Genomic DNA, 24,241 nt, shown 5'->3' with positions numbered 1-24,241 from the left:
GCCGACCTTTCGATCGGCAAGTCCTAGGCGCTGAGGCTTTAACCCACAGCGCCACCTGCGTCCCTAGATCAGAACAATTAACATAACAGCACCTTTCCATAGTTGACTTAAAAAATGTAAAGCAAATTGGTACACATGACTAGTTGCTATTTGATGTTCCTTAGGAATAATAGGCTATTATCTAAAATTAATTGGGTTTTGCTTGAAGTCTCTCTCCCCCGCCCCCTGAAAACACTGAGGAAGGACTAAAACTGGTGTAATTATTCATTGAACCTCTAAGTGTCGCTGTTTGCTCATAAGCCAAGAACTACAAATCCCTGTTCTGCTCTCATTCTGCAAAGAATACACAAAGCTCACATCCGCGTTCAGCAAGTCTGGATTTGCAGGAGGAAATATCTAGGGAGCCTTTGGAACCTTTGTAAGGTCCAAACTGGACAATAAGGGCATAACAATCTGACAGTCTACCTGGAAATGGCTGGAAGGATTCTGTGCTATCAAAAGAACAGTGTGCTTTGCTTTGTGCTGGCGATGGTCTGGGAGGTAGCTTCTGGGCAAATACATTATTTGATTCCTGAGGAAATGGAGAAAGGTTCTTTTGTAGGAGATATTGCAAAGGATCTTGGACTGAGCGTAAAGGAGTTATCAAGTGGAGACACCAGGATAATTTCCAGAGGTATGAAGCAATATTTTTCACTTGATTTGAGAAATGGACATTTGTTTGTCAAGGAAGTAATTGACAGGGAGCAGATTTGCCACCAGGTAGAAAAATGTCTGTTAAATTTTGAGATTCTTGTGAAGGATAAAGTGAAGTTTTTTATGGCTAAAGTTGAAATAACTGATATTAATGACAACTCACCCAGCTTCCCTGTAGAAGAGTTTGAATTAACAATTGCTGAAAACTCAGGTCTTGGGGCAAGGTTTCTTTTACCAGGGGCTCAGGATCCAGATCTAGGGACTAATTCTCTCCAGAGCTACCATCTCAGTAGTAACAGACACTTTTCCTTGGAAGTACAAACTGGAGTTGATGGGATCAAATACGCAGAACTAATCCTTGAAAAGCTGTTAGATCGAGAAGAACAGAAAGTGCACCAACTAATTCTCACTGCTGCTGACAAAGGAGAACCTGCCAGGTCTGGTACGGTGCAAATCCGTGTTTCTGTTGCAGATGTAAATGACAACACTCCTATTTTCAGTAAGTCTCTGTATGAAGCGGACGTTATGGAAAACATGCTTAAAGGGTCGCACGTGTTAATTCTGAATGCAACTGACCTTGATGAGGGAATAAACTCAAAGGTAATGTATTCATTCAGAAAAATTTCAGACAAAGCTTCCAAAATATTCCACTTGGATTCCGCAACAGGGCAGATATCAGTCATTGGGAATATTGACTTTGAAGAATCTGTAACACATGAAATGGAAGTCCAAGCACAAGATGGGGCTGGCTTGTCTACTCGCGCTAGAGTAGTCATAAGAGTCACGGATGCGAATGACAATCCACCAGAGATTGCAATTACACCACTTTTCAGCAAGGTTGAAGAAAGTTCTCCTCCAGGAACTGTAATAGGTCTTATAAATATAAATGACAGAGATGACGGGGAAAATGGAGAGGTCTCATGTTCTATACCAGCAGGACTTCCGTTTCTGTTGAAGAAAGCGTTTGACAACTATTACAACTTGGAGATTGCAAGTGTCCTTGACAGGGAGAGGGTCTCAGAATATAACATCACAATAATAGCAAGTGACCACGGGATTCCTTCTCTCTCAACAACTGCTTACTTCCCACTAGAAATATTAGATGAAAATGACAACCCACCCACCTTTAAAAATACAGCATTCACTTTTTATCTTGAGGAAAATAACCACAGAAGTGAATTCATTACTATTTTGAAGGCACATGACTCTGATTGTGAGGAAAATGGCAGAATTATTTACTCTATCATTGAAAGAGATATTGTGCAGACCAATGCTAAGAAAGTCGACTCAGAAGTGAATTCCAATGAGCTCAATGGGACTTACTCTCAGATAAGTGAGCATGAGACTAAAGTCAGAAATTCCTTCCTTCCTACCTACCTCTCAATTAACTCTGAAACTGGAGCAATCTATGCCCTACACTCCTTTGATTATGAAGAGATCAGGGAGATTAAGTTCCTGGTCAAGGCTCAGGACGGAGGTTCTCCACCACTCAGCTCCAACGTCTCAGTGACTCTCTTCATCCTGGACCAGAATGACAACGCTCCCCAAATGCTGTACCCCTCCCCTCCTACCGACGACTCCACAGGGATAGAGCTGGCCCCTCGCTCATCAGAGCCAGGCTACCTGGTCACTAAGGTGGTGGCCGTGGATGCAGACTCTGGCCAGAATGCCTGGCTCTCCTACCAGCTGATCAAGGCCACCGAGCCAGGGCTCTTCACTCTGGGGCTCCACACGGGAGAGATCAGGACGGCCCGCTTCTTTCTGGAGAAAGATGCCCTCAAGCAAAGCCTGGTGGTTTTAGTGAAGGACAATGGGCAGCCACCTCTCTCTGCTTCAGCCACTCTGACTGTGGTGCTGGCTGACACCATCCCTGCAATCCTGTCAGACCTGAGCAGCATCTCAGTATCTGAAGACCCACAATCTGATGGTGAGCTCACTTCGTATCTGGTGACTGCAGTAGCTGCTGTCTCCTGCTTGTTCTTCACCTTTCTGCTTTTGTTACTAGCTTTTAGACTTTATAGGTGGAGAAACTCACAATTGTGTGACTCAGGATTTGGAAATTTCAATGGAGTACCTGTTTCACAGTTTGTGGGCATTGATGGTGTCCGGGCTTTTCTTCAGTCTTACTGCCCTGACGGCTCACTAACTACCTGCTCCCAAAACAATAAAATTGTTTTTCCAATTGGAAGTTGTACAGACATTCTCTCATCTCATCCAGCTGCCGATAATTTAGGTCCTTTATTAACTATGGAAGATCCAAGCACTGATACAGTACGACAAAACTCTGAGCAGGTGAGTTTCATTTTCTAAAATTAAGATTGCTCACATTTTACAATGCACAAAGCAGAAACAAGTTGAATGTGATACAGTCTGCAGAGCTCATTGGGCACTGAGCTAAGAATTGTGCAAAGTGGATTTGTATTTATTTTACAAGCGTTTAGCCATGTATTTTCAGTAATACCCCACCAAACATTAGTTGATTTGCACTTCATAAATTCAGAAAGTGAGTGGCATTTTGCCCCCCCCCCCGCTTTCTTTGCACTTTATTTGCTGTCTAGGGACCATGGCTGAATTTTTTAGTGCCAAGTAATGGGAAAGAAATGGGCATAAAGGAACAAATACTTGCAGACAAGAGGACCTATTAAAGTATTTCCTTAACAGATGTCATTTTGGTTCGTTACTGGGTTGGATTTATCTATATCACCAGGGAGAGGTTCATTGCTCTTGGCAAGTAGCTGCTTGAACTATCCTAAGTCAAGCTGGCATTGGGAACTGGCATTATTGGGCCACAGCAAGGGGCCTACGAGCAATCCCTGAGGTCTCTGATTCCAGATGCTTCTCCTTGCTTGTTCAGATGCTGTCTCTGAGTCAGAGATAGGAGGGAGGAAAATGTGCAGCTACCACTGCTCACCTCTCACTGAACACGGCTGGAGGAGGCAAGAGCTGAGTGTATTTATTATTGTTCTACTTGTTCTATTTTTTCTAAATTGTCTTGAAATCTCTGGTGACAGATGGTTTTAGATATATGGAGCAGACAACTGAAATAATTGCTGCTGCAAACAAAGTAGCTTTCCTTAACATTCAACAACTCTGGCTACAACTGATCAATCCTTGGTTTCAGTTCTCTGCTGGCATTTCCTTAACTTCTTGCCTTCCCTATTTTTGGAACACTTCTTTTCTACTGTCATTACAAAAACTCTGCTGGACCACAATTGAGGCACCAGAATTGAAAACAGAAGTTTCCATATATTCCATATATGAACTGGGTTTAGTTAGTAGGTGGTTGTACCTTAGGTCAGGTCAGACCAGGCAATGACCAGAAGGCTATCCTGTCCTTTCCGGCTTGGGGGAAAGCAGTAGTACCTAGTGATTATGGGAGTGGGGAGCAGGTGGGCCCTCCAAAACCTGAAGCTGAGACTGACCACCAAACCTGAATCTACTTGCACTCCACTAGCCATTTGACAGCAATGCAACACAATATAAAAATGGATTCTTTCCCACTATGAAGAAGAAGAGTTTGGATTTGATATCCCACTTTATCACTACCCGAAGGAGTCTCAAAGCGGCTAACAATCTCCTTTCCCTTCCTCCCCCACAACAAACACTCTGTGAGGTGAGTGAGGCTGAGAGACTTCAGAGAAGTGTGACTGGCCCAAGGTCACCCAGCAGCTGCATGTGGAGGAGTGGGGAAGCGAACCCGGTTCACCAGATTACAAGTCCACCACTCTTAACCACTACACCACGGTGGCTATGATTCTTAAGATGAGATGCCTGTGCTTGGGTAGAAAGGACACTGAGGGAGGGAAGGGCAGATTGCTAATCACCTGGGAGCTAGTGAATTTTATACCATCCTTGTTTGCCATGCCTTTCTGTTGGTGTACACTAAGGCTATGTAAACACTAGCAGCTTAAAACACAGCGAGGTAGATTTTCCTAGCTACATTTCAAGTCACACTTGCACATTGCTTGCACACACCAGAGAGGGGTCAGGGTCCAAGATGTCTTCACTGGTGCACTTTATCAATGGTACTGAAAGCTGCTGAGATATCAAGCCAAAGAATCAAGGATAGCCATCTGTCAGAGAGACCAAGGCTTATTCAGTCCCAAACCCAGGCATCAACCAGACAGGAATGGATCCAGAAAATCATTCTCATCCAGGAATGTTGCAGTTGTTCCACCAAAACTCTTTCAATCACCTTCCCCAGAATGAAGCTACTTGTGACTTGGTAATAGTTACTGCAAGCCAATTTGTCCAGGGCTGGCTTTTTCAGTAGTGCCCACACCAACTTCTTTAAGTCAGCAAGTGCCACTCCTTCATGCAAAAATAAAAATAAAGACATTTGCTGCTTGGACCCATCCAGTCAAGCCCCAGGCTCAATTTCAACAGCCACGATGGGCAGGGATTGAGAGGGTATCCCTGCAAGCACCCTGTCCATGTCTTCAGGCTGCAGAAGCTGAAACTGACCTCACAAAGTTGTAGACAATATAGCATTCAATGCATTGTTGTGCATGAGTGGATGGGGCTAGTCGAGCACAATGACCCAGAGGGCAAAGGTGGCCCAACAAAATTCAGATTCAAAGGTGTTACAAAACAAAAACAAAAATTAAAAGTGCATTCAAGCAGGTAGTTCCAAATAAGATAACCGATGACAGTCAAATACACATAGCACACCTACAGTACATGCAGCATGTTTAATTGATTGCCAGTTTTATAAGCCCTCCTTCAGTAACAGGACTGTCAAAAGAGGCTAGAGGCCCCATTTTACAAAGAAGGAGAAGCAAAGCATAATAATAAAGGACTAGTCCAATATCAGCACAACTCACTGGCCACTCTTCATTTTCCCTCCTCCAGTAACTCCCTCTTTCTTTCTAAGGCAAACTATTCTTGCCTCTGTCTTCCCTGACTTAACTTGTGTAAGGACTCTCCAGAACTTAGTCTAAGAATCTGTCTTCAATAGCAGACCTGAACCTGTAATATGGGGAAAAAAGCGTGTCTGAGCAGGTGCAGAGTGCTTTTCCCTCACTACTAAATGACTGTTGTCTTCTACCACCCTTGTTGTTGTTGTTTGGTCGTTTAGTCGTGTCCAACTCTTCGTGACGCCCTGGACCAGAGCACGCTAGGCACTCCTGTCTTCCACTGCCTCCCGCAGTTTGGTCAAACTCATGCTGGTAGCTTCGAGAACACTGTCCAACCATCTCGTCCTCTGTCATCCCCTTCTCCTTGTGCCCTCCATCTTTCCCAACATCAGGGTCTTTTCCAGGGAATCTTCTCTTCTCATGAGGTGGCCAAAGTATTGGAGCCTAAGCTTCAGGATCTGTCCACTCTACACACTAAATATTCACCAGCAGTTTACCTCTGAGTGAAGGCGTAGGCAAGGCTATGTAGCGTAAAATCTGAGCCCACATCTCCAAACACACACACACACGGCTCCTCCCCCTTCTCTCCCTCATTCCAGCAACCCTACTCCCACATTGGGAGAAGACACTTTAAAAAAAACCATGTGGTTGTACTCTGAATTAGGTTGATTAAATATATATCTAAGATGGAAATTGTCATTAGATCAATAGTCACTGGTTACTTTCGACACAATCCTGTTGATGAGGAGGTACACTGTGTAATCTCCATTGAGCTTTCTAGACAGGGTGCAGTATGTTTTTATACCTATTATTTGTTTGTTTTTATACCTATTATTAAATAAAAAGGAATGAAATGTTATTTTGCAAAGTTTTTTAAAACACTGCATTTACTGACTAATCCATTGGGTGTCACTGTTCACCAATAAGGAGAGAAACTGGATTGAACCAGCTAGACCACCGAGATGCAAAAACACAAAAGGTTTATTATAATCTCTGACCTAAAGGAAAAAGGAGGATCTTGTTTGATGGAAAATAAAAGGAAGTCTTAAATAGGCACATTAGTCTGTTAAGAGAGCCTAGTTTGGTGCCTGTTATCTATGGACTGATAGGACCTGGCAGAGGCTGAAATGGCTTGTATACTCTTGGATAGAAGGAGACAGACATCCTGCCTTGTGCTGCTAGCTGTTTTTCAGGCAGTTACTGGACAGATCCATTATTCAGTTCCTGAGGAACTGCAGGAAGGTTCTTTTGTTGGGGATCTCTCACAGGATCTGGGATTGGATATGAAGCAACTCTTGCCTGGTGGTGTCCGGATTATTACAGAAGGTAGGACACAATATTTTGCCCTCAATTTCCAAAATGGTTATTTATATATTAATGAAAGACTAGATAGAGAAGAGATATGTGGACGTCTGTTAACTTGTATTTTGAAGTTGGAGATTCTTATTCAGGAGCAGCTAAAAGTCTATACAGTAGAAATTGAAATCGAAGATATCAATGACAATGCACCGGCATTCCAAGTGGAGACATTGCAGCTAAATATCCGAGAAAATACAGCTGTGGGATCTCGATTTCTTCTTCCAGATGCACAAGACCCAGACTTAGGAGTGAACTCTTTACAGAGCTATCAAATCAGCCCTAACAGACACTTCTTTCTTGATGTGCAAATGACAGCAAGTGGAGCCAAATATGCTGAGTTAGTACTGGAAAGGTCTATGGATCGAGAAGTAGAAGCTTTCCATGACTTAATCCTTACAGCCAGTGATGGGGGGAATCCTGTCAAATCCGGAACCGCACACATCAAAGTTTCCGTTGAAGATGCAAATGACAATGCACCAGTTTTTTCGGAATCTGTTTACAAAGTGACCACTGCAGAAAACATTCCTGTTAATTCCCTGCTTGTAACAGTCAATGCTACTGATCTGGATGAAGGCATTAATTCAGAGATAACATATGCATTCAGGCAGGTATCAGAAAAGGCTTCGAATAGTTTTCATTTGGATTCGAGAACTGGAGAAGTAAGGGTGAAGCAGGAGATAGATTTTGAAGAATGTGCTTTGTATGAAATGGAGGTTCAAGCTCGTGATGGAAGAGGGTTATCAGGTCGAGCAAATATTTTGTTGGCTATTACCGATGTAAATGATAATGCACCAGAAATTGCAGTCACATCTCTTACTAATGCTGTGAGTGAAGACTGCCCAGAAGGAACTGTAATTGCACTGTTAAAAGTAATAGACAGGGATTCAGAAGACAATGGGCTGGTTACATGCTCCATCTTTGGCAACCCGCCATTTCATTTAGAGAAAACGTTTGATAATTATTACAGTTTAGTGACTAGCGGAACCCTGGACCGAGAAGATGTATCTAATTACAATGTTACAGTTATTGCAACAGATAAAGGAAATCCTCCTCTCTCCACAACCACCATTATTCAGCTGAAAATATTAGATAAAAATGATAATCCACCCACCTTTGAAAAGAGGTCCTATGTTACTTCAGTTACAGAAAATACTTCACCTGGATCCTCTCTTTTAACACTAAAAGCAACTGATCCTGACTGGGAGATGAATGGCAAAATAACTTATTCAATCACTGAAGGTGAGATGAGTTATTCCTACTTCTCCTCCTGCCTTTCTATAAACTCTGAGACTGGAGTAATCTATGCCCTACGATCCTTTGATTATGAAGAGATCCAAGAGATTAAGTTTGTGGTCAAGGCCCAGGACGGAGGCTCTCCACCACTCAGCTCCAACGTCTCAGTGACTCTCTTCATCCTGGACCAGAATGACAATGCTCCCCAAATCCTGTACCCCTCTCCTCCCACTGACGGCTCCACGGGGATAGAGCTGGCCCCTCGCTCCTCTGAGCCAGGCTACCTGGTCACTAAGGTGGTGGCCGTGGATGCAGACTCTGGCCAGAATGCCTGGCTCTCCTACCAGCTGATCAAGGCCACTGAGCCAGGGCTCTTCACTCTGGGGCTCCACATGGGAGAGATCAGGACGGCCCGCTTCTTTCTGGAGAAAGATACCCTCAAGCAAAGCCTGGTGGTTTTAGTCAAGGACAATGGGCAGCCTCCAATGTCGGCTTCAGTCACTGTCACTGTGGTCTTGGCTGACAACATCCCTGACATGCTAACTGATTTGGGCACCATCTCAGCTCCTATCAGTCTTGAGTCTGACCTCACCTTCTACCTGGTGACTGCAGTGGCTTTTGTTTCCTGCTTGTTCTTCACTTTCCTCCTTGTATTATTGGTACTAAGGCTTCGCAAGTGGAGACATTCTCAGTTGTGTGACACTGGAAGTGCAAATTTAAATAGGGTTCCTGTTTCACAGTTTGTAGGCATTGATGGAGTCAGGGCATTTCTTCAGACTTATTGCCATGAGTTTTCACTAACTTCGGGCTCTCGGAAAAGTCAGATTTTTTTCCCCATTGAAAGCTGTACAAACACACTGACAGGACATCAGGCTTCTCAAATCTCTGGACCTCTGTTTACTGCAAATGATTCAAATATCAATAAGGAAGAGCAGAGCTCCGAACAGGTATGTTTTGCTTTCACTAAACTTTGAAAAGGTTTTATAAGACCTTATGTCAATATAGCATTTATCTAGTTGAATTATTTTTACCTTTAATTTGATGTTCAAGAATAACTTCACTGCAACTGAACAAGTGTTTCTGTAATAATCACCGTAAGAACTGAAACATTTAAAAATCTTGATCATCTTGAAAATAATTTTGCCTTTTTTGACTTAATTCACACTGTAATTTGCTGTTTCTCATTTAATCTAAGTTTAACTCACTTCTTAAGAAACCTCTCTTTTGTTTAATGTTTGGGTTTAAATAAAAGTGGATCTTCAAATGTATTGTTACCACCCCAATCTCCAAGCAATGTGAGATTCCATGAATTCTAGGTGCTTACCCAGTGTTCGTGTTTCCTTTTGGAATGAGGGACAGTGGAGACTGTGGTGTCTTTATGATATATTGTTTATTTACACATATATACAACCTGAGCCTATGATGGAGGGGTTTTGCTTCCACCATAGCCAAACCTTGGATTCAACCAGAAATCAGGCGTAACTCTGTATCCCAGCTTCCCAGCCTGCAGACTCTCTTCTACCTTCCAGCTCATGTAACTAAACTCTCAATTCTGGCCTTTATCTTTCTAGCTACAGGTTTGTTGAGAGAGGGAAGCCCACCCTTTGTCATGCAGCACAGAGACACTTCCTTTGTTACCTTAAAGGTCCATACTTAGAGGGCCATTATCTCATCAGGAAGTTAGCCGAACTATTCCAGGAATTGAATCCATGCTGGATCCATGAATTAGAAGGGGGACATAACAGTATTTAAATAAGAAGAAACAGGGAGGTCTTCATCTGCTTCCAAGTCCAAGCCAGAGAGTAAAACATAGCAGTAGTCAAGGTGGAAGATGCCTAGAGAATTTTAGGTAAGGGGATAGATAGCTGAACCCGTTGTAGGAGAAAGTGATGGACTGAATATGGGAAGCACAGGAGTAGGGGCTCAAGAATAAAGCAACAACTTCATATGTGGTCAGCAAGATGGTTGATGAAATTGTCAATTTGGTATGTGCTTTGGCTATTAAAAAAAATCTCTGGACTCTCTAATAAGACCCTCTTAAAATGCAGCTGAGCTTTTATGTATCTGCAACACTAAAGTTCATTTTTTCCATGATTGTAGATGATAACTCACATTCTACTCTATCACATGCTTTTTTGGGAAAGTAAAAGAAGACTACTTCCACTGGCTGTATCTTAATCAAGAGTTTTAAAAGTGCCAAGCTTTTAAATCTTTAACTCCATGTTGGACTAAACTGACATGCTCAGGCACTTCATTGCCCTATTTCTCCCTATCATAATGATCATCTGACAGATGAGCAGTCCAACCAATAATAATAATAATAATAATAATAATAATAATAATAATAATAATAATAATAATAACAACAATAATATCTTTATTGTCATTGCCCCCTCTCAGGGACAACGAAATTACTTACAGGGAGCACCCCTAGTAGCAGGGCAGGAATAAATATTAAAATTACTTTTTTGTTGCAGTATGCTACAGATTGTAGATGGGTAGGCACTGGCAGTGGGTCAGCATTTGTGGGATGGCAATATAACCCTTGCTTTATAGCAAAAATTGCACCTCATCTACATTGCAGCTGCACATGGGGTTCCACTGGCAGACATCTTGCATCAATTTATTTAGTGAATTTTATTCTATTTCACCATTGCTAAGTTTTATTGGTATCAAGGTGTTATTTCCATGTTATGGAGCTCTGTTACTATCATTTTGTAACAGCAAAATCAGTAGTGTTGTTCATAATGTCAGAGGCATGGAAGTTTTCCTTTATTTATATTCTATATTCTAGTTTTTTTCTACACATGAATGAAATGGTGACAGTATTCTCACTCTCACCCCACTCCCACCAGTTGTTTTCCCATCCTAATGCAGAGAGAATGAAAAGTTGACATTTTTGGGGGGGAAGCAACTTTATACAAAACAGGATGAACACTGAATCACTAATCAACTTCACTGCCTTCCTACAGAACATCTATCTTGTCTGGACTGAGCTTTGGTTTATTAGCCCATATCCAACACATTACTATACCAAGCACCTTTTAAGAACATTCATTGTCTTATCTACACTAGACAAAGAGGAGAAATAGAGCTGGGTGTCGATAGGATAGTGATGATGCCTCATTATCATCTCTAGATAATTTCCAGTTGGGTACATGTTACTTGGGACACAGGTGGCGCTGTGGGTTAAAGCCTCAGCGCCTAGGACTTGCTGACTGAAAGGTCGGCGGTTCGAATCCCTGCTGCGGGGTGCGCTCCCGCTGCTCGGTCCCAGCGCCTGCCAACCTAGCAGTTCGAAAGCACCTTCGGGTGCAAGTAGATAAATAGGGACCGCTTACCAGCGGGAAGGTAAACGGCGTTTCCGTGTGCAGCTCTGGCTCGCCAGAGCAGCGATGTCACACTGGCCACGTGACCCGGAAGTGTCTTCGGACAGCGCTGGCCCCTGGCCTCTTAAGTGAGATGGGCGCACAACCCCAGAGTCTGTCAAGACTGGCCCGTACGGGCAGGGGTACCTTTACCTTTACCTTACATGTTACTCAATAGGATAAATGTAGTGGAGTGAAACAGAAGTACTCCAGTATAACTTTTTGGGACTAATCTGGCAGACAAGAACAGAACCAAGGGAACACAGTGGCCCCAAACCAGAAGATGATTCAGAAGTATATTATAAGTGATACATCAAAACATCAAATTGATAAACTTTGAGAGATCCAGAAGAATCAACAGGATTGCACTCCATGTGTTCCTCTCCTAGCACGTTTTCTGTGGGGGTGACCAAAGTGCCCCAAAACCATGACAGAATTCAGACTGAAATAGATCCAAATAATCCATTTCATCCAGACATGTCTGGGGTTAAGAAGCCACTGTCTAGTAAAGCCACTTGCCCAAGAAAGGGGAATGAGCAATTGGCCAATTAAAGGGGGGGGGGGAGGAATCATCCATATATTTTTAAGTAGTCGTCTCAGAGGTGCCTCCTTCAAGACTGCTGGGATCTTCTCTTCTTTAAGGAAGTACTTATTGCCTCCTGAACCCAATTTGCTACCCCTTCTGGGTTGACGCTGTGGTGGGCAACAAGAGTTGAACATAGAGGGGGAACACCTCTCCGATAATATTAAGCTGCAAATAACATTAAGTTGTACTGTAATAGTAAAAATTCATTCCAGCAAAAGGGTCTGGATGGGGCCACAGGAACTTCCTGTCCTATAAGCAATCCATCACTCAAGTCATTTTTCTATGAAATGCTTTGGGAATAAGTCACACTGGATCATTGAAGATTCTTGTAAATTGCAGATGAATAAGCTCCATTGCTACTTAGCAGCTCCTCTGGATGGCATTTCTCAGATACAACTCTGGTGGATGTGAAGGAATCTCTGTTCACCACAATCATTACCATGACTGAACATGTAAAACAGGCTCTAGCCTGTGTGCAGTAACATTGCTCCTACACCCTGTGTTCTCGACATTTCATTCATGATTCCTGTGATCTTTTAATTTTAAAAAAGGATAAAGGAATCAGCATTATCTAATAAATGTGGATGGAGATACACCAGCATTTCTACTTTTTTAAATGTCTGAATGAGACATAGAACCATATTTTAAAGGCAGTGCTTTAAATGCTCACAATTATATGGTTAGTAAAGGTAAAAATTATTTCTGTTACACAACAAAGCAATATTTTAACTGTAAGGAGTTAAACTAAGAAGGTAAACAGGAGTTTAACTATAAGCAGCTAGTAAGAAGGAAATGACATAATCAGAAGGAAATGACATAATCAGATTCTGATGCATAACTTAATAAAACCAAGGTATTTGTATTTAAACTGAAACAAACTAAAAGACTGTAGCCCAGCATATGCTTTGTGTGCAAAAGATTTCAAGTATAATCCATAGAATTTCCAGAAAAGCTTGGAAAGTCTCGTCTCTGAAGAAACCCTGGAGAAACCCACAGTATCTCAGGCAATGTTAGCTGTTTGCAGGTGAAGTGGGAATCTTTTGACTCTCATTCCCTGATCAGCCTTGAAGGGAGTTATTTTTGTCAACTTGTTCCAAATTAAGCAAGTCATTTTCTTAAGCATCTAGACCAGGGATAGTCAACCTTTTTATACCTACCGCGCACTAGTGCATCTTTCTTGATGGTAAACTTTCCTTACCTCCCACCAGTGCTCAATGGAAGGAAGATTCACCTTGTGCCGTAGAACACCCTATGGCCCACCTAGAATCCTGAAACACCCACTAGTGGGCAGTAGGGACCAGGTTGACAACCCCTGATCTAGATAATTAGATATGACCAGCAGATCCAGTGAAGGTGGAAATCAAAAACACACAAAGCATTAAGAATTGCTTATCTAACCCAGCCTTCCAGTGACTTGTGGGGACCTCAGATGAGTGGCACTCTTGGACAATATTTGGGCTCATTCACACACACCCCTCAAAAAAAACTTACAGGCAGATGGCCCTGGCGGAATCTTCCCAGCACACCTTGAATGTGCATAGGCAAGAAACAGCAAACTTCTTCAGTTGATCAGAGGTCAGGTGTGCCAACTTGAATAAAATACTGTGAGGGTTCAGGTAGGCCCTGCCCCGCATAATTGATCACATGATGCAGAACCCCCACATTTGAATGGGAATGCCCATCAACTTTGTGGGGGTCCAGCCCCCTCCAGCATTTCCCCCATAGTGGCTGGAGTTTGCCCTTCTAGGTGTGTGACATCATACTGGGTTCATAAGGAAAGGGTTAACTAATTGTAAAATGACTAACCTATAGGAACCCAAGGAGAGGAGTTAGAGTTGTTAAGAAGTCAGTCTGGAGTCAGAGAAGAGAGAGGGAGGATTAGTCTGTGGGTTGGGCTAGTCTGATGTGAGAGAGTGAGAGAAACTGTTAAGTTGAGATAATCAGTCAGAAGGTATTAGGAAGGTATAGGCCGGTAAAGAAGCTAAGGATAAGAAACTGACAAGAAAATTAACTGAAAAACCATACTTGTTAATGTTTACAAAATAAACTTGTTTATTTGATTTAATTTTAACAACTGTCTGGACTCAGTGTGTACCTGAGAGTAACGGGTTGGTGGCAGCGGGGAAGCGGGCACAGTGGTGGCACTTGGATCAATAGATCGTCAAACGTCCGGGGACCCTGTGTGATTGCCACAGCGGGGTATTATTATTATTATTATTATTATTATTATTATTATTTTATTGTGGGGGGCCAAAGGCCTGTAGGAGTTGGCTCCTGTGACCAGAGTCAAGGTAAGGTTGTCCGACCAAGGTAGGTAGCAGAAAATTCTTTTCCAGCTCCTACAGTTGCAGACTGTAAGGGAGGCTGTCAGTTAAGTAGTTAACCATGTTGCACATAAACTCTTTTACTTAGTGAAATTGTGGCCGAAATTGTGGCCCTACTTCAATCTTCATTTTGTTGTCCTCCTGGTATGCTCATTCTAGATATGGAAGCAAAATCTTTTAAATTCAAGTCCTTTAGTCTAACTGGGTAGAGGTTTTAAAGACAAGATGGCAATAAAATCAGATACATTTCTAATTTCTAGAAGTTATTTGTGGTAAGAAATGAAAAAATATATAAATATGGCTTCTAAAATGTCTAAACTAAAGTAGTGAATAGGCCAGGAATGAAATGATCAGGTAGGGTGCCTGGTTTTACTGAAATAATGTTATAAGTTACACACAATGAAATGGTATATTTGGAATGTTACTTTAATATACAGTACAATCCTATATATGGTTACTCGCAAGTAAATTTCCAATGTGATTTATTCCCAGGTAAGTTTGTGTAGGATTGCAGCCTTAATGTCCTGTTAGCTACAGTGATCCTTTACTGGAGCAAAGCAAAGAAACAAAGCAAAGAAAATCTCATTAAATACAACATTAAATATGCGTTGGTAATATTATTGGTAAAAGTTATCTACACATGCAGGAAGTAAACTGCTTAATCGTGTCAGCTAGGCTGTCTTTGCCTTTTGTATGACTTTAGCCATTGCAGTTTTTGGTTGAGACTCTGGGCGCCGCTGTTTACCAATGAGAAAGCAAACTGAAATGAAAGATGCAGGGTAAGTTCTTGCACATTGCTAGAAAGGCAGCTAAATTGGCACACGTCCTCTCTCTCAGTGAAACAGTATAGATTAACAAAAGGATTTTCTGGTTCTTTGCTACAAGATCCTCTGCCACGAGAAAGAGAAATAGGTAGATGCTCCAAAGGTAATTCTTTGAAATGGCAGCCGCCCTGAGACTCCGACAAGACAGTGGCTCCTTCTGGTTTGCTTTTATTGCCATTTGGCAGACAAATTATGGGCAGCTCCACTACTCGGTTCCTGAGGAAGTCCCAAAAGGCTCTTTCGTTGGGAATATAGCAGAGGACCTGGGACTGGGTTCCAATAAATTGTCAGACAACAGAGTTCGCATCATCTCTGAAGGTATGCTTCAATATTTTACTTTGAATTCTAAGAATGGCCAGTTATATGTCTCCGAAAGGATAGACAGAGAAGAAATATGCAGGTGGGAAGAGAAGTGTGTTTTAAGTCTTGAAGTCCTTGTTGAGGATAAAATGAAACTGTTCACCGTAGAAATTGAAATCACAGATATAAATGACAATGCTCCAACTTTCACCCAGGAACGCTTAGATCTTAAAATAAGTGAAACGGCCATTGTAGGGACTCGTATTGCCTTGCAAGAAGCTCAGGATTCTGACATTGGAGATTATTCCCTTCAGAACTACCATCTGAGCAGCAGCAGGTATTTCTCCCTGAAACTACAGAGCAGATCTGATAAGGACAAATTTCCTGAACTGGTGCTAGAGAAATCTTTGGACAGAGAAGCGGAAGCATTTTACTCACTCATCCTAACGGCCACTGATGGTGGGTATCCCGTGAGGTCTGGCACTCTGCAGATCTATGTAACGGTTCTTGATGCAAATGATAACGCACCCATTTTCAACCAACCTCTCTATAAAGTGAGTGTTTTGGAAAGTGTTTCCATAGGCTCTCTGCTGCTTACTGTAAATGCTACAGATGCCGATGAAGAAACAAATTCTGAGGTGATTTACTCATTTCTAAAAATAAAGGAGACAGCATCGCAACTCTTTCAAATAAATTCTAGAAGTGGGGAGATATCAACAACAGGGAAGTTGGACTATGAAGAAGATGCATTACATGAAATGGAAGTTCAAGCAAAGGACAATGGAGGTCTCTCCGACAGGGCTAAAGTCTTGATCATCCTTATTGACGTTAATGACAATATCCCCAAGATAACTATCACTACCTTCTTCAGTTCAATCAGTGAAGGAAGCTCTCCAGGAACTGTGGTTGCTCTACTAAACATACAAGACAGAGATAAGGGTGAGAATGGAGAAATCTTGTGCTCAGTTCCTAAAACTCTTCCTTTCCACTTAGAGAAATCCTTTGATAACTATTACCATTTGATGACTGACAGAGTTCTCGACAGAGAAGAAACATCAAATTATAGTATAACTATCATGGCTACAGACAAAGGGAACCCTCCATTATCAACCACTACGGTGTTCTTTGTAGAAATTTCAGATGTAAATGACAATGCCCCAATCTTCAATAACATACAATATACTTCTTATGTAACTGAGAATAACATCAGAGGAGCATCTGTTTACTACATGAAAGCAAGTGATCCTGACTGCATGGAAAATGCTACAGTCACTTTTTCAATTATTGATCAAAGTGTTGGTGATTCTACTCTTTCATCCTACCTTTCTATTAACTCTGAAACGGGGGTTGTTTATGCCCTGATCTCTTTTGATTATGAAGAGATTAAAGAGATTAATTTCCTGGTCAAGGCTCAAGACGGAGGCTCTCCACCACTCAGCTCCAACGTCTCAGTGACTCTCTTCATCCTGGACCAGAATGACAATGCTCCCCAAATCCTGTACCCCTCCCCTCCCACTGATGGCTCCACAGGGATAGAGCTGGCCCCTCGCTCCTCTGAGCCAGGCTACCTGGTCACTAAGGTGGTGGCTGTGGATGCGGACTCTGGCCAGAATGCCTGGCTCTCCTACCAGCTGATCAAGGCCACCGAGCCAGGGCTCTTCACTCTGGGGCTCCACACAGGAGAGATCAGGACGGCCCGCTTCTTTCTGGAGAAAGATACCCTCAAGCAAAGCCTGGTGGTTTTAGTCAAGGACAATGGGCAGCCTCCAATGTCGGCGTCAGTCACTGTCACTGTGGTCTTGGCAGACAGCATCCCTGACATGCTGACTGATCTGAGCAGCGTCCCAGTATCTGAAGACCCACAGTCAGATCTCACCTTCTACTTGGTGACTGCGGTGGCTTTTGTCTCCTGCTTGTTCCTTGCCTTCCTCCTTGTGTTACTGGCACTCAAACTTCGCAGGTGGAAAAATTCTCAGCTGTCTGATAATGCAAGTTTGAATTTCAGTGGTGCACCAGTTTCACAGTTTGTGGGGATTGACGGAGTCCGGGCATTTCTTCAGTCTTATTGTCACGAGGTTTCACTAACTTCAGGCTCTCGGAAAAGTCAGATTCTTTTTCCAATTGGAAGCTGTACCAATACTCTGACACCACAACAGGCTCCTGATAAGCCAGGCCCTGTGTTACTCATAGGTGATCCTAACACAGTTACGGAGGAGGCAGCAACCTGTCAAGTGAGTACATGAATTTCAGTACTTCCGTTTATTTTAAAGTTCAGAAAGTCAGTTCTTTTATTTGTCCTTATTCAATAGGTTTCATTTTATATAATTTAATTAACTTTCTTAAATAACAAAGCTTAATTTATTTTTGAAACAAATTTTGGTGTCATTTCCTTTTTTTAACAGATGAAGCAACTACTTCATTAATTTAAAGAAATATTGCATTTTATCAAGGTAGTGTTTTAAGGATTCCCCTGAGTGTAAAATTTTCCATTGATGGGAATAGCAAAGCCAGATCATGTATAGCATCAAAGTAATCTTACTTGCAGAATTTCCATAAGATGGTTGTAAGAAGCCTCTCGGGGTGTCATCAAGGGATTTGGAGGGCAGTGTCAATGACACTTAGATGACACTCAGGTCCATTTTTTTGCATATCATCAGAAGCAAGAGAAGCCGTTCAGGTCCTGAATCCCCATCTGCAGGTAGTATTGAGCTAGATATGGGTCATTAAGTTGAAGCTAAATTCTGAAAAGATGCAGGCATGGTAGGTTGGCAGTTTCCAGATCTGAGGACTAGGTTGATGACCTGTTCTGGAAGAGGTAACAATTCTCTTTAAAAGAACCACATTGTAGCCTGGGGCTGTTGTTGAATTCTACATTGTCACTGGAGTCTGAAGTGACATATCTGGTGAAGAATGCCTATTACCTGCTTTGACAGGTTCTTCAGCTACAGTTGTTCTGCTACTATGACCCAGGCTCAGGTAATCCCCTGAACAGATTACTATACAGTAATGAACTCTACATGGAGCTATCCCTGTAGATGGCTCAGAAGATACAGCTAAGCACAGTATGCACCTCCCAGATTGCTGAATGGTACAGCCAGTCTTGTCCAAACAGCACTGGTCCTCAAGAACTGATTCTGAGTGTCTGTACATTTCTGACCCCAATTCAAGGAAGGAATATCTGATTCTGTATGAAACTGTCCAGTTTGGTGTCTCTCTGTGTGTGCATTCTCATTGTTCGCCTATCTAATGAAGTGGAGGGGGAAGCATGCAGGAAAAAACCTTCTTTATTTGAGAACTTCACTTTCATCCCTTATCTTAGTGCGCTTTCTGTGCCACTTAAGGACAAACCTCTTTGCTCAGGCTTTTGGAGAGGGGTTGGTACTGTGGCCAGTAGCTGTTAGGGTATCACCTGCATTTTTTAGAATTATTATGTATGTTCTGAATGTTTTGAATTGTGTTTTATGTTTTATGGTATTTGACCTGCTTGGCTCATGTCTATATTTTGTTGTAACTCCCCCTGGGATCAATGATGAGGGGTGGCTTTACAAACAGAAGGAAAGACTCTCCTGTTCCAGAAGACACTACTTTTAAGTAACTTGGTTTCCTAATGGGACTGTGATCAGTAATGAAAAGACCAGTGTGTCATGGTACCAACACATATGTTTGCAATAGTGATTGGCTTCACAAGCTGTGTGCCATAATGTCAGGGTGCAGTAATAGCCATTTCACTGCATCCAATATTGAAAAATGGGTGGAGAGGAGGTTGGTTAAAGTGGAAAAGAAAGGTAAAGGCAAAATACCCCCGGACAGTTAAGTCCAGTCAATGGTGAATATGGGGTGCAGTGCTCATCTTACTTCAGGGCAAGACAGCTGGTGTTTGTCCTCTGACGGCTTTCCAGATCATGTGGCCAGCATGTCTAAACTGCTTCTGGTGCAACAGGACACCATGACGAGTGCCAGAGCACATGGAAATGCCGTTTTCATTTTCATCATATATAATTTTTGCATCGTATGTGAGACTGCTACTGAACAGATTCATTATTCAGTTCCCAAGGAAATGGCAAAAGGTTCCTTTGTGGGGAATATTGCAAAGGATCTTTGGTGGAGATGAATTGTTTCTTAGTCAAAACATGAGATCAGCTCTGTGGTTTCTGTGGCCAATCAAAAATTTGCTTAGAAGCTTGTTCCACCTTCTTAACAGCCCTGAACTTGCATATCAGAATATAACTGATCTGCAGAAAGGACTTTATGATCTGAAAATAAAGACAATGTACACACTTTCGTAGCCCGATATAATCTTTAATAATCTTTAATAAAAACAATTAAAAAGTGTGTGTGTGTGTGAGAGAGAGAGAGAGAGAGAGAAAATCAGCTAGTTCTGGCCAGTGAGAGAAATGAACCAACTTAAGGATGTATTTTCAAACTGAAACAGGGAATTGCTGTCTATTTAGGGTTCACTGTGGTGGTGTGAATTTCCAGGCACTCTAGACGGCACCTTTGAGCTACATTGGAATATAGAACTATATCACAGGTACAAATAAAAAATGTGTTGTGTGAGGGGCGCTGGCATTGTATTAGTTACCAGTTATCAATACAGACCTTTTGGAATCATTATGAATTGCCACTTGAAATGGTCAGGTAAGTGTACTGCAGTTGTCAATCAGAAATCAGAACATAGCAAGAGCATAATACAAAAGCTGTTATAAAGGTCCAACCATGCTTCGAGAAAATTGTGCTGTTCCTGATCATGCTTAAAAAGAATATAGCACAACTCAAAAGAAGTAAAGAAAAGGTCAATGAAAACTATCAAGAAAGACAAGTCTTCCATATGAGGTAAGTTTAAAAGATTAATGCTGATCCTAAGCCACACTGCATACCTGCAGGGGAGCAAAGAAGTGGAAGTGCTATGGAGAGGCTATAGGGCATTTTTTTTCCTTGTTCACACTGGGATCACCATGCTCAATAGCCATTTCCAACCATTTTACACAATGCTAAAACAAACTCAGATTCAATACACCAGCAAATAACAACAACATATGCAATAAGCTATGCAATACAGTACCAGATTCCATTCAGTTGTTTTTTTAATGTCACCTTTAATGTATGTCTCGGTGTTACATATAACAGAAATTTTGACACGGAATATTTTTTTAGAACATATGGAATACACATAAGGTTGCTGTGCTACCAGAATGACTGTGTGGAACTGTAATCCTGTTACCTGGATAACAGCTATACAAGTGGGGCTTCGTTATATTTAGGAAATATAATAATTAGCACACTGATCATTAAAAGTGTATGTGAGATGTTTGGGTAGGTGGGAATCATCCATAAAATAATCCTGTCATAATATAAAGCACCATGCAAAACACCTAGGACACAGCATACCTATATAAAAAGCTACAGTTTGCTGCAGTGTAATCCACATTTCTTTTGAATCAATAACTGAAATGTTTGGGTCATGCACCTGACTGCCCCGTGTCCATTGCTTGCTATGGGGTGGGAGGAGAGAAGAAGACAATTATAATTTGTAAATCTCAAGCAACATCACTAGCATATATGAGCATGTACCTAAACGCATTGCAATAGGAACATGCTGGACAATTTCTGCATTGTTATTGTAAATAAAGCAAGATCCTCTGAGTTGTTTTACTTTGGAGCTTCTCCCAGGAGGATCCTTTGCTTGGAATGATAGATATTCCTATATCAGAATGAAAGTACAAAAGGCATACACCCCATCTGAAAAATTCTTGTAACATGCTGGTGCAGTTTTTGGTTGAGACTCTGGGTGTCGCTGCTCCCTAATCAGGCAGAGAAATGCACTGAGAGATGCTGCCATCTCAGTGCTGCTGCTCCACCTAGATAAAGAAAGCAAGGGAACAGAAACAAAGAAGAGCTAGGAAGATCTAGATCCATTGGATTTGCTATTTTATTTTATTTTATTTTTGCTAAGATATTGGACCACCCAGGTTTAAGGGACTGAAAGTAAGAAGATAACATCTGGAAATGGCTATTGCAACACATTTCTGTCTTAGGTTCTACAAGGACACAGCTTTCATTTCCATCATATTTTTTTGCATCGCATGTGAGACTGCTACTGAACAGATTCATTATTCAGTTCCTGAGGAAATGCCAAAAGGTTCCTTTGTGGGGAATATTGCAAAGGATCTTAGACTGGATATAAAGGATTTCTCACATTATGGAGTCAGCTTTGTTTGCAGAGGTAAGATGGAATATTTTGCTTTAAACAATAAGAATGGCCATTTATACATTAAGGAAAGACTGGACAGAGAGCAGACCTGTCCCCAGATACAAAGATGTCTCTTTAATTGTGAAGTTATTATAGAAGATGCAATGAAGATTTATACAATTGAAGTAGAAATAATTGATGTCAACGACAATGCTCCAAGCTTCAAATCAGCTCAACTCCAGATAAAAATCAGTGAGGTGACTGAACGTGGGACACGATTCCGTCTGGATGATGCCCAGGATCCAGATTTAGGGATGAATTCTGTCCAGAATTATAAACTCAGTGCAAACAAACACTTTTCTCTAGATGTGCAAACTGGATTGGATAGTGCAATATATGCAGAGATTGTACTGGAAACATCACTGGACCGAGAAGAACAAAATGTGCATGATCTTATTCTCACCGCCTTTGATGGAGGGGATCCACCCAAATCTGGCACAACCCAAATCCATATTATTGTCCTTGATGCAAATGACAATGCACCCATTTTTAGCCAACCTGTATACAAAGTGACTGTTGCAGAAAATGTGCCCACAGGCTATACAGTAGTCACAGTAAAAGCCACTGACCTGGATGAAGGAATCAACAGAGAAATAACATACTCCTTCAGAAAAATATCTGACAAAGCTTCTCAGAACTTCCACATGAACTCAGAGACAGGTGAAATTATTCTTGTGGGGAAGCTGGATTATGAAGAATCTACATTGTATGAAATAGAGATTCAGGCCATTGATGGGGGAGGACTATTTAATATATCAAAAGCTGTGATTTTTGTAAGTGATGTTAATGACAACGCACCTGAAATAACTGTCAGGTCACTTGCCAATTCAGTTCCTGAGGATTCTCAAGCAGGAACTGCCATTGCCTTGATAAACGTGCACGATGAAGATTCAGGAGAGAATGGGAAAGTCATATGCTCTATTCCGAGTAATATCCCTTTCCAATTAACAAAAGCAAATGCTAACTATTACACTATGGTCATTGCTAGACCGCTGGACAGGGAGCAAGTAGCAGCCTACAACATCACCATCACAGCCTCAGATCACGGGATGCCACCTCTTTCATCCAGCACCTTAATCCTCCTTCAGGTTTTAGACAAGAATGACAATGCTCCATACTTTATGCAACCAGAATACACTTTTTACCTTGTAGAGAACAACCAGAGAGGGGACTCTATATTTTCTCTGAAAACAGAGGATCCAGACTGGGGGGAAAATGCAAAAACAACCTATTCCATCATTGAAAGTCAAATGTTTGATTCCTCACTCTCCTCCTACCTTTCCATTAATTCAGAAACAGGGGTTGGCTATGCCTTGAGAACGTTTGATTATGAAGAGTTTCGGGAGATTAGGTTCCATGTAAGGGCTCAGGATGGAGGTTCTCCACCACTCAGCTCCAACATCTCAGTGACTCTCTTCATCCTGGACCAGAATGACAATGCTCCCCAAATCCTGTACCCCTCTCCTCCCACCGACGACTCCATAGGGATAGAGCTGGCCCCTCGCTCCTCTGAGCCAGGCTACCTGGTCACTAAGGTGGTGGCCGTGGATGCGGACTTTGGCCAGAATGCCTGGCTCTCCTACCAGCTGATCAAGGCCACCGAGCCAGGGCTCTTCACTCTGGGGCTCCACACGGGAGAGATCAGGACGGCCCGCTTCTTTCTGGAGAAAGATGCCCTTAAGCAAAGCCTGGTGGTTTTAGTCAAGGACAATGGGCAGCCTCCAATGTCGGCGTCAGTCACTGTCACTGTGGTCTTGGCTGACAGCATCCCTGACATGCTGACTGATCTGAGCAGTGTTCCAGTATCTGAAGACTCACAGTCAGATCTCACCTTCTACTTGGTGACTGCAGTGGCTTTTGTCTCCTGCTTGTTCCTTGCCTTCCTCCTTGTGTTATTGGCACTCAAACTTCGCAGGTGGAAACATTCTCAGCTGTCTGATAATGCAAGTTTGAATTTCAGTGGTGCACCAGTTTCACAGTTTGTGGGGATTGATGGAGTTCGGGCATTTCTTCAGTCTTATTGCCATGAGGTTTCACTGACTTCAGGATCAAGGAAAAGTCAGATTCTTTTTCCAATCGGAAGCTGTACCAATACTCTGACACCACAACAGGCTCCTGATACGCCAGGCCCTGTGTTACTCATAGGTGATTCTAACACAGGTACGGAGGAGGCAGCAATCCATCATGTGAGTAAATAAATTTCAATACTTTGGCCCTCATTATTCAATAGGTTTTATTTTATGAAATGTAAAAGAATTTCTAAAATAACAAATCCTGGAAAAATCTTTTTATGCTTTCTGATGTAAAGAGAGATGGTGTTTCATTAAATGATGAAGCACTTACTTTATTGAATCTAATAAATAATGTATTTTGATCTATGTCATATTTTAAACAAATTTTCTAAGGATAACGGAAAGCTGGATCAGATTTTGTTTTGATAGGAAACTT

General features: G+C 42.0%; 1 protein-coding gene and 2 pseudogenes across 3 annotated transcripts; all 3 read left to right on the top strand.

Moving 5' to 3' along the window:
- Positions 1-579: 579 nt before the first annotated feature.
- On the top strand, positions 580-3,003 carry LOC309374832 (protocadherin gamma-A12 pseudogene; annotated as a pseudogene). Its single transcript has one exon. The product of its transcript is annotated as a protocadherin gamma-A12 pseudogene (transcript).
- A 3,419-nt stretch (positions 3,004-6,422) lies between these two features.
- LOC309374831 (protocadherin gamma-A5 pseudogene) lies at positions 6,423-11,233 on the top strand (annotated as a pseudogene). Its single transcript, XR_014173498.1, has 2 exons — positions 6,423-9,088; positions 11,114-11,233. The product of XR_014173498.1 is annotated as a protocadherin gamma-A5 pseudogene (transcript).
- Positions 11,234-15,118: 3,885 nt separating this feature from the next.
- On the top strand, positions 15,119-18,827 carry LOC309373505 (protocadherin gamma-A10-like). Its single transcript, XM_081917779.1, has 2 exons — positions 15,119-17,774; positions 18,477-18,827. The coding sequence occupies exons 1-2, from the start codon at positions 15,360-15,362 to the stop codon at positions 18,576-18,578; spliced, it is 2,517 nt and encodes an 838-aa protein (XP_081773905.1). The 5' UTR covers positions 15,119-15,359; the 3' UTR covers positions 18,579-18,827.
- Positions 18,828-24,241: the final 5,414 nt, after the last annotated feature.

The sequence above is a fragment of the Podarcis melisellensis genome, assembly GCF_964234715.1.
Source record: "Podarcis melisellensis genome assembly, chromosome: 7".
NCBI lineage: Eukaryota > Metazoa > Chordata > Lepidosauria > Squamata > Lacertidae > Podarcis > Podarcis melisellensis.
The sequence above is the reverse complement of the archived record's forward strand: the minus strand, read 5'-3'. Positions and strand labels throughout refer to the sequence as shown.

Coding starts and splice junctions, on each gene's coding strand:
- LOC309373505 (XM_081917779.1), top strand. CDS start 15,360: ATGGCAGCCGCCCTGAGACTCCGACAAGACAGTGGCTCCTTCTGGTTT. Junction 17,775..18,476: donor AGGAGGCAGCAACCTGTCAA/GTGAGTACATGA, acceptor CTGCTTTGACAG/GTTCTTCAGCTACAGTTGTT.